The 10180-nt window shown below is 54.7% G+C and overlaps 1 protein-coding gene across 2 annotated transcripts; it reads left to right on the forward strand.

Annotated features, from left to right (window-relative positions):
* The first annotated feature begins 3937 nt into the window (after positions 1 to 3937).
* REM2 (RRAD and GEM like GTPase 2) lies at positions 3938 to 7681 on the forward strand. Of its 2 annotated transcripts, none has more exons than XM_026007504.2 (5): positions 3938 to 4109; positions 5391 to 5732; positions 5975 to 6051; positions 6737 to 6944; positions 7301 to 7681. In XM_026007504.2, the coding sequence occupies exons 1-5, from the start codon at positions 4007 to 4009 to the stop codon at positions 7594 to 7596; spliced, it is 1026 nt and encodes a 341-aa protein (XP_025863289.1). In that variant the 5' UTR covers positions 3938 to 4006; the 3' UTR covers positions 7597 to 7681. The 2 variants fall into 2 exon arrangements, with proteins under 2 accessions (XP_025863289.1, XP_025863290.1); XM_026007505.2 differs by having other exon boundaries at positions 5978 to 6051.
* The last annotated feature ends 2499 nt before the right edge of the window (positions 7682 to 10180 follow it).

A 10180-nucleotide genomic window follows, 5' to 3' on the forward strand; every position in this document is an offset into this window, starting at 1 on the left:
TGTCCTAGGCGAGACAGATGAACTCTCAGCCAGGATGATTCAAAGAAGGCAAAGATAAATCGAGGGAAAAGTCACAAACATTCAGGGTGTGAAGATGCTGGCATCACTTTGATCAAATCCAAAAGGTCTTCCTAGAAGAGGGTCCAAACAACTCTGAAAAATGTTGTCAGTAGTTGGAATAGAGTTGTGGATGCTAGAGAGGGTGAATATCCCAGGATAAGTAGAGTAAGCAGATGTGAGGCTCGGGCTAGTCGCTGGACCCCCAGCCCTCCTGAGAAAAGGGGCAGGAGTGTCAGCAGTGGCCAGAGTTGAAGAGCTGGAGAGGATGATGGGATGATGGAGGGGGGAATAATCTGTGAGATATGTTGGAGTCCAGCTTCTGGTAAGCGAAGTGACAAGCCGTCCCAGTGTTTGAAATGAAAACTGGGACAAAGGATACAGACGGAGTCTATGGGGGTGGACATGGTGCCCCCACGAGTGGAGGTGAGGCATTTGCTAACAAGCAGTCCCTGGAGAAGCAGACTCCCCTCAGGCTCGCCCTCACCCTTCCTGGCAGGCATGGTCTCTCCTCACCCTCTGGTGGAGGGGCCCTGCAGCCTGTCAGCATCCTCACACCAGCACCAGCTGCCTGTTCCTCCTCCCTGTGAGCAAGAGCCTAGGGAAGTGGCAGAGAGTGAATGTGGTACAGACCTGGGTTCATGGGATCTTGACCTGGGAAAGAGCCAGAATCTGTTCACTCCAGACACTCTCCAGAGATTGGAGAAGGGCCTTCAGAGATTCCCATCCTTGCTTACTCTTCCCCCGGTGAGCCTCCCCAAATGTCAACAGTCCTTATGTTCCCCTGGTGTCAGGCCCAGGGAAGCAGGGAATGCTGATTTCCATCCCCATCACCTGATCTGTGCCTCTCCCTTGCTCCTTTCTGCTTCATAGCCTCCCCAAAAACCTTCAGCAATAGCTTCATCCCTTGTACTGCTCCAGACCTTTTACCTCCTGGTGATACTTGTAACTTGAATGTGGACAAAGATTGAAGGTAAAAGAAGGCTCCTCCTGGTGGAATGCTTCAGAAAGCCAGAGGGAGGACCCAAGGGTACCCTGGGAAGGGCTTTGGCTGGATTCCTGAGCCTGAGAGAAGTTTCTCTAGGTGCTGGGTATAATATGCTCTGGGAGGCGGAAGGGGTAACACCACTTTTGTCAGCCACAGTGAAGTCCCAGGTTGGTGAGGAGAGAGGATTAGCCTTATACAGGCAGCATGGGGAAACTAATAAGAGAGTTCCACTCAGGAGAGGTGGGGCACTGGGGGGGCAGTCAGTCAAGTTTTATTTGCACCAAGGCCTAAAGAGAAAGAAATGAGACCACCCTCACATCCTGTCAGGACAGAGACCCTGTCATCCAAAGTGCCCAATATCGGGGTGGGGGGGTTCATGCCAAAGGCTCTGGCTATGGAGGAGGAAGATGTTCTCAGCATGAGATGGAGATCAGCCTGGGAATCTGAGGTAAGAGCACAGACCAGAATTCAGTCCTTTAAGAATTGACCTGAACCAAGCTCCAGACCCTGCTGGAAGGGGATGGACCCCTGGCCACACTGCCTGGGGTGGTGGGAACACCAGATAGTTGGGTAACCTGCCTACTGCCAGATCCTTTTTCATGCCTAATGGCGACCCTCATAACAAGGCTGTGCCATGAGCATCGTAAACCCAATTCACAGGTTCAGGAGCAGTCACAGAGGAGTGAGACTAGCCTGGCCTCCATGGAGAAACAGAGCTAGATCCGGACTAATTCAGTTCCAAATCTCATCTTTGCCCCACTATTCCAAAGGATCTCCCACTCCTGAGGAAGCTGGGACGGGCAAGCGCACAACTTCTTACCTGTGGGAGAAAGAGATGGTGGTTCAACATGAAACCCAGCCTGCTCCTATGACCCAAGGCTGGCTGAGTACTGCTGGGGTCTGCAGTCCCCTGACTCACCCTCACCTGGTTATCCTAGAAATTAATCCAACCACCTAAGTGGGTTTTCCAGATACGTGAAGCTCACCTCTTTACAATTTAAAACTTTTAAAACTAATTTTGGAAGGAAATTGTTCTTTTTTTTTTTTTAATTTTTATTTATTTATGATAGTCAGAGAGAGAGAGAGAGAGGCAGGGACACAGGCAGAGGGAGAAGCAGGCTCCATGCACCGGGAGCCCGATGTGGGATTCAATCCCGGGTCTCCAGGATCACGCCCTGGGCCAAAGGCAGGCGCCAAACCGCTGCGCCACCCAGGGATCTCGGAAGGAAATTGTTCTAAACATGATGTTCATCTTCAGCACATCTGAAAAAGAATGTGCATTTTTCTGGAGAGCTGAGGATAATTCTTAGAAACCAATGGCTTCTCTATAGCAATGCTTTCAGAGGCTGTAACTGTTATCAGGGAAGCTGTTTGCCTTTTTTGTCAAATGCCCTCAGACCACTTTTTAATGTTTGTGACTGCTTTAAAAGTTTTTTGTAGTGTTGCTTCCCCTGCTACAAGGCCACCAGGGGTCACATGCCCCTCTAAATGTTGAGTACAGGGACATACTGAAACTGACTAAGGAAGGACAAGTAGGCTGTGAGTGAGGACTGGAGAGTCTCTCCAATGAGTAAAGTGCATAAGTATGGTAGTTGCTCAGGAGTCCTTTCTGCCTTCCCTAGACCCCAAATGTCACCCTGGAATTGACCTCCAGATAGGTGGTCACTGCACATTAGTCCAAGATTTCTCTTTGTCTCTTCCATTGGAGGAGTCCACTGAATTTACCATACAGACTGTTCCCATTAATAGCAGACAGTTGGAATATTTAAGACGACGAAGGCAGCACAGCAGATGAAAAACAGTCTTTGGTATTGGGAAAATCAGGGTGAGAATGCTAGTGTCCCCATTTTCCAACTGCATGATGGATCTGGGGCGAGGCTACCCACCTACCACTCAGCCTTCGGGTCATGAGGATGAAGGAAGAGAACGCAAGGAGGTGCTTAGCACAGCACCTGGCAAACATGGGGTGGGAAATTAGAAGGTATGTTTGGGTGCTTGCAGTGTCAGGAAGAAAGAGAGCTGGAACCTGAAGGGAAAAGGACCGAGGCAGAAAAGGAGCAGTAAAGCCATCCTGGTTTTCCACAAAAAGGCAGACGTCATCGTGTAGCCCCAGAGGCCAAGTTGGTGCCCCAGAGAGCACAGAGAGTGGGGCTGACACTGGGTTTGGGAACTTCTAGGGGACTTAGCTTCATCTCCCCCTTCTGTTCTCATATTAACAGTAGGTTAGTGGGCTTGGCAGGGCGACAAAGAAGGGGAGGCAGTCCTCACATGGTTTGCACCCACCTGAACCTAGTGACAAAATGAAGCTGCCCAAACAAGGCAGCCATCTCTCCTTCTTCAGAGCCCCCATCTGCCTGGGGGCCAAATTGGGAAACAGCTACCGTGGTCTTAGCCCAGAAGGGGTGGGATGGGGGAAGGAGAGGGTGATGGGGAAGTTTGGTGCCAGGGTGACCCTGAATCTCTTGGTTTCTGCCTCTAAGCCCTCCTTTTACCCACCGAGCACCCACTCTGAGCCGGACACTGGGCCAGGAGGCAGGGAGTCCAAGGACCAATGACACACAGTCCCGGTTCCTGGAGAAAGACCTCTCCGTCCCTGGGTCCTTGCCTCCAGCCATCCTCAGCTCGCTTACCCACTGACCCCTCACCCCACTTCTATGAACCCCCGTCTCTTTCGCCCCTCTCACATCGTTTTGTTCAGGTCTTAACCAGACTCAGCAGTGTGTGTGCTCCCAGAGGGAAGCGACACAAAGGAAGGGGGGGGGGGCACAGAAAGGAGGGAATCCCGCTGACATCACTGCTCATTAGCATGTGTGACCTCATCAGGGGGCGGGACAATTTCCCCAGGTGTGGGGGGGGGGGAGGAGGGCATGGGGGTGGTATTTAAGGGAAAAGCTGACAGTGCTGCTGAGTGAGGGAGTGGGTACTGCAAGCCGCCGGGCTGCACACGCACACCGCACACCGATGCACGCGGACCTCGACACTGACATGGACACGGACACAGAAACCACAGCCCTCTGCCCCTCCGGCAGCCACCAGGCCTCCCCCCCAGGGACACCCACGCCAGGTGAGGACTGAGCGGGGCAGGTTCCAGCTGAAACCATGGGGGTGGGAGCCGAAGCTGGGAGGTCACAACTGGGGGTTGACGGAGCTTGAACCCAAACAGCAAAGGGAAAGAGCAACTCAGGAAGTGGGGAAGACTCCCGCTCACACCAGGCTGGGCAGGGCTGGGCTGGGGGTTGCAGGGGGGAGGGGGGCGGCGGCTAACCCCCCCTCTCCCATCACCTCCAGGGCTTCACTGGGGACACTAGTGCTTAGCCCCTAGGTCAGCCTCATTCCCAAGAGGCTGGGATGGGCAGGAGGGGTGGGGGAAAGGGAAGGGGCAGCCCAGAAGCCTGGGAACCACGGGCTGGGGGCTACCTTGGGGACCTGTTGGAAGGGTTTCACTGGCCCTTGGAGGCCCTGGCTGCCAGCCAAGTATCGATCCTGGGCTATTTCCAGCCTCTCATCATCCCCCTTTGTTGTGTCTGTCCTTCTTCTTCCAGTTACCCTGACCCCATGCATTGTCACTCTCCCTCTTGCTCATGCTCCCGCTCTCTCGCTCTCTCCCCCACTCCCTCCCTCCCTCTTCCTCACCACGAACAGAAGATTCTCTGGTACTCACGGGGACAGCCAGAGACGCAGGATTCTCATACACAACCATGCACTGGGGGATGGTCACCTACAGGGCCACAGGAAAAGGCAGTTCCGCTCACACGCGGGCAGAGGAACACCCTATGCGCACATCATACAGAGCCAAGGCCCTGCCCTGGGAATAGGCTCCCCACAAAGTTTTTGACTCTACCACTATCCACCCCCCAGAACCTGGGCAGCAGCTTCGGCTTCTTGTCCCCCACACCCCTCCTCAGTGTGGGGATTACCAGTTAGTTGGGGAAGCAGAAGGAGTCAGGACCTCCTGGGAGAAGGAGGGGTAGCACCCCCCCCACCCCTGCTGGTCCCAGGGTCCCAGGGCCCCAGGCCAGAGGACTAATCTGGGGGTATGCCCGTGTGTCACTGTGAGGCCTGAGTGGGTGTGTGAGTGTGTGCACAGGTGCCTCCCCTGCATGGAGGATGTTTTGAACAGGTTGTGGCTGGAACCACATTGGATAAGCCAAAGTTCAGCTCCTTTGAGCCTCACCAGTTCAGGCTTCCAGAAGAGTTTGGTTTCAGGGGTCAGACCAAATATTCTCAGCTCCTTCTGGCTCATGGTGGTCGACTGGAGCTCTGAGGCCAGAGCAGGCAGGATGGAGCCCTCTGCAGATGGCTAGGCATACCCACACTCACAGCTTCCTTCTCTTTGCCCCCTCAGAAACAGATGCCACACTGCTGAAGAAGCCAGAGAAGCTGTTGGCAGGGTTGGACCGGGGTGGGCCACCCCCTACCCCAGGGGCCCCCAGACGAAGAGGCAGTATGCCTGTCCCCTACAAGCACCAGCTGCGGCGCGCTCAGGCCATAGATGAACTTGACTGGCCACCTCAAGCCTCATCCTCTGGTTCCTCTGACTCCTTGGGCTCAGGGGAGGCAGGCCTCACCCAAAAGGATGGCATCTTCAAGGTCATGCTGGTAGGGGAGAGCGGCGTGGGCAAGAGCACCCTAGCGGGCACTTTCGGTGGTCTCCAAGGAGACAGTGCTCATGAGCCGGAGAACCCAGGTATTTGGGGAATCCCTGAAAGGGTCAAGGGCACCTGTGGAGCCCTAAGTCAGGGATGGAAGAGCTCAAGGCATGAGCAGTCCCTGGAGGCCAGAATCTAAGAGAAGCTGCTCCAGTGCTTTCTGTGACAACCTCCCTGGAGGGGGTCCTTGGTGCTGGGATCAGAGGCATCCCTGGTTACCAGGTCTCACAAGTGTTGAGGAGCCTCCTAATGGGTTCTATCCCCTGTCCTTATTTCCCAGCAGAGGACACCTATGAAAGACGCATCATGGTGGATAAGGAGGAAGTGACTCTGGTCGTTTATGACATCTGGGAACAGGTGAGAACCTAGGAGAGCTGGGGGGGGGGGGGGGGCAGAGTGTAGCTGAAGGCTGGTGCCACTGCAGGCCCTGGTTTCAGTATGTACTGGAATCTTTCATCTTTATCATCTCAGAGAGCAAAGGCCAGCATCAATGCCCATACCATGGCACTGAGTGCCTGCTGTCTTTCTAGGATCTTCTGACCCAGAAGGAAGTTAGGATCTGAATTTGACAAACCCTGCAGCTGGGAGCCAGGCTGAACGCCCCGAAATCGACCCCATCCATATATTTTCCAGCCTGAAAGAGTCTGATCTGACAGGACAAGAGCTCAGGGCTCTGGAATATCAGGGAAGGGAAAAAAAGTGAGGATTTGTGAATATTTGGACATAAATGATTAGTACATAGAAAGGAGAGGCCAGATTACATACAGCTGAAGAGCATTCATTTTTAAATTAAGAGCTTAAGCATAAGAAAGTAGGATGGGCTACCGCGGTCTAGGACCCTCTGTCCCCCATCCTCTCAGGTGGGGCTCACATCATCAACCACTCTCTCCTCCACAAACACACGACAGGTACGGAGATTCTGCCATTAACTAGCCCCGTGAGCCTAAGCGGGTGGCTGTTCCCTCATCCTTGAGATGCAGGTGCTGGACAGGTTGTCCAGTGCCTCTGGGCCTGACATTCCACCACTCTCTGCCCAATGCAGGGGGACGCAGGGGGATGGCTGCGGGACCACTGCCTTCAGACCGGGGATGCCTTTCTCATCGTCTTCTCAGTCACCGACCGACGAAGCTTCTCCAAAGTTCCAGAGACCCTCCTTCGGCTGCGAGCTGGGAGGCCCCACCACGACCTCCCTGTCATCCTCGTCGGAAACAAGAGCGACCTGGCCCGCTCGCGGGAGGTATCCCTGGAGGGTGAGTACCCTGTCCCTCACGCATACCTGCACTCTCAGGGACCCCCTCCCTTCCAGGTCGCCTTTTCTCCACAAGGCCCTTTGCCCTCCCGGGTGCACCAAGAATGGCCTTTCGCAGGCTAAGGGTAGACTCTAAATGCTTCTCTCCTCACCTCGTCTCCAAGGCCCCCTTCTCTCCTCGCGGCCGCACCACCACCGCCCTCCGCCGGATCCCTGCCTTGCTCGCAGCTGCGAGAGATTCACTGGCCCGGGCGCCTCTCTACGGCCCGCGGGCGCCTCCCCGGAGGCCCACCCCCGCCCCGCCCCGCCCCGGGTCCAGTGCCGCCCGCGGGCGCCTCAACCGGTCCCTTCCTGCAGAGGGCCGCCACCTGGCAGGGACCCTGAGTTGCAAGCACATCGAGACGTCGGCCGCGCTGCACCACAACACGCGGGAGCTCTTCGAGGGCGCGGTGCGCCAGATCAGGCTGCGGCGGGGCCGGGGCCGCGCCGGGGGCCCGAGGCCCGAGTGGGGCTGCCCCGACGGCCCCCCGCCGCCCGCGCGCCGCGAGAGCCTCACCAAGAAGGCCAAGCGCTTCCTCGCCAACCTGGTGCCGCGCAACGCCAAGTTCTTCAAGCAGCGCTCCAGGTCGTGCCACGACCTCTCCGTGCTCTGAGCCGCGGTCGCCATGGTCACGGCGGTCGCCATGGTCACCGCGCGCTCCACTCGCCCCCCGCCCCGCCCCGCCCCGCCCCGCCCCGCCCGGCTTCCTCCGCGAAGACCGTCTGGGAATTCAAAAGCGCCCGGGACGCCCGGGTGTGTGGGCCGCGGAGCGCCTGGCGGGCGAGGACGCAGGCCGGGGGGCGGCTTCGGGAGGGCAGGAGGGGCTGCAGTTCCGCGAGCTATTTTGACTTTTGTTAAGTCGCGCTTGACCACCTCTCCCATAAAGAGATCCTAAAAGCGAGAACTGGAAAAGTACTTTGTAGACCCCTTTACGGTTCTCCACCTTTGTACTCTGCGCGAATACGCCTCACCTTTAAGAAACCCTTAAAGGTAAAGACACGGAGACGCGTCTTTGAGACTCCCTAAAACGTGCTGGCTCTGAGCAGAGGCACTTGTCCACTTTGCCTTTAAGAGCTTCTTAAAGGCAAAGGCCTGGAAGCGCTATTTTTCAGAATTGATTCTGTGATTCGCCGCCACAGCACGGCATTTCCCTTTTAAAGTTATTAAAGGTAAGGTTTGGACAGACTTTTGCCTTCAGATGCCATTGTGAAGAGCTGAGCTGGTGGCACTGCCCCCTCTGGCAGGGGCCCAGGAGGCCCCAGCAAGGGAGCTACCCTTCCCTTTTCAATAAAGAACTTTTCTATATTTGCTCATTTTGACTGTGTTCTCCAAAGCCCCACAGAAGGGACAGTCGTAGATGGAAACTGTTTCAGACAAAACTCAGGCCCAAAGGAGCAAGGTACCAAAATCTCCAGGAGGCTCCAGAACTTAGTCCAGGTGTGGTCCATGACAAGGAGCCACAGGCCCTTAGAGGTAACTGGGTCCACCCCACCCCTCTGCAGATGAGCAAACAACCCTGGAGACGAGTAAAGAACTGCTAGAGGTAATTTAGTAGCTTAGTGACACAATGGGATGAAGTCCACAGACTCTAGACCTCATCACTTTATGGCACCTTATTCTGCAGGGTCAGCTGGAGGCTACATGTAGCACCCAAAGCTACACCCAGCTATGTCCTGGGCTGGTTTCGGGTGAGGCCCACATCTGCTAGGGAGGCCTGTCAGCTGGGGCATGATGAAGATGGCCCGCACTCCCCTGGAAGGCCCCCACCACCCCAACTGTCACCTGCAAAGCCCGTGTGAGAACTGAAGCTGTCAGTGCCTCCTCCTGGGGACACCCACGCCTGCTGCTGTCTGAGCCACGAGTCTGAACAAAGAGAGCAGAAGCAGCCGTTCCCCTCACCCCAGACACACAGTACAGCTACTTGAGCACCTGAGGGCCAGGCCTCCACTCCACCCCACCCAGGTCCCCAGAACTCAATGGAAAGATGGATGAGATGTCTCCAAATCCTTGCAGCTGGAAAGGAGTCAAGGGGGACCAGCTCAGCATGGGTGATTATGAGACAATAATATAAATAATGACATTATCCTTAGGATTTTATTCCCTTTCTCTGTTAATCTTCTAATGACTATGTAACGTGTTACTACGTCTTTTATTGTGGAAGAAACAGTTTAAGTAACTTGCCTGAGGTCACTGAGCAACAGAGCAGGGATCTCATATCTGCTTGATACTTAATATTTTATCCAGATTTGCATTTGAGGTCTCCCTTCTAGTAGGAAAGGAAGAGGAAGATCACTAGAAGAAATGTAGGGGACACGATGGGCAGGACCATGGGCAGTAGCTATGGGGAGTAAGCCAGGTCTAAACTCTAGGGGGACCATGAACAGAGGCACTTCATAATGTAAAATCCAGAAAAGCACACTGGGCCCATAAAGGGACAGATTGGGTTGAAAGCTCAGGGACATTAAGAGGAGGGGTAAGAGATGAGCATGGAAAACAAGGCTTGGAACTCTACTTTCAAATATCTTCAATGGCAGGCAAAGAAGTTCGTGCCCCAGCCTTCAGGCAGTGAGTCACCAAAGGTCTTTGATTATGAAAGTGATATGATCAGGATGGTCCTTGAAGGAGGCAGGGAGAGGTGTGCATGGATGGGAGCAGCAGAGACAAGGCCTGAGAAGCTAAGTTTAGGGGGCGATTAACAGTAATAGAGAGGGTAACAAAGGGCCATCCCGAAAGGAAATGACAGTGGGCAAGGAGCGGCACCATGGGTATGAGTCAGGATTGGTGGAATTTGGCAACTGAGTGGCTGGGTACAGGCAGGAGTTGCAAGTTGTAGGAGGATGGTAAGGAACTGGAAGTTAGGGGACAGAGGAGGAAGTGGGTAAATGACTCCATTTTGGAGACACTTGAATATGAGACACTAGAAGAACATCCATATGGAGTTTCAGCAGCTCCCTGAATAGCCAGGTCTGAAATTCAGAACAAGTTAGGGTGAGAGACACACATATGAGAATAACTCCCATCAAGATAGTAGTAGAGGGCCACTCCGGGTGGCTCAGCGGTTGAGCATTTGCCTTCAGCTCAGGTCATGAGCCCGAGGTCCTGGGATGAGTCCTGCATCAGGCTCCCCGCAGGGAGCCTGCGTCTCCCTCTGCCTGTGTCTCTGCCTCTCTGTATGTCTTTTTTTTTTTTTTTTTAAA

Source organism: Vulpes vulpes, chromosome 6, assembly GCF_048418805.1.
Source record: "Vulpes vulpes isolate BD-2025 chromosome 6, VulVul3, whole genome shotgun sequence".
NCBI classification, from domain to species: domain Eukaryota; kingdom Metazoa; phylum Chordata; class Mammalia; order Carnivora; family Canidae; genus Vulpes; species Vulpes vulpes.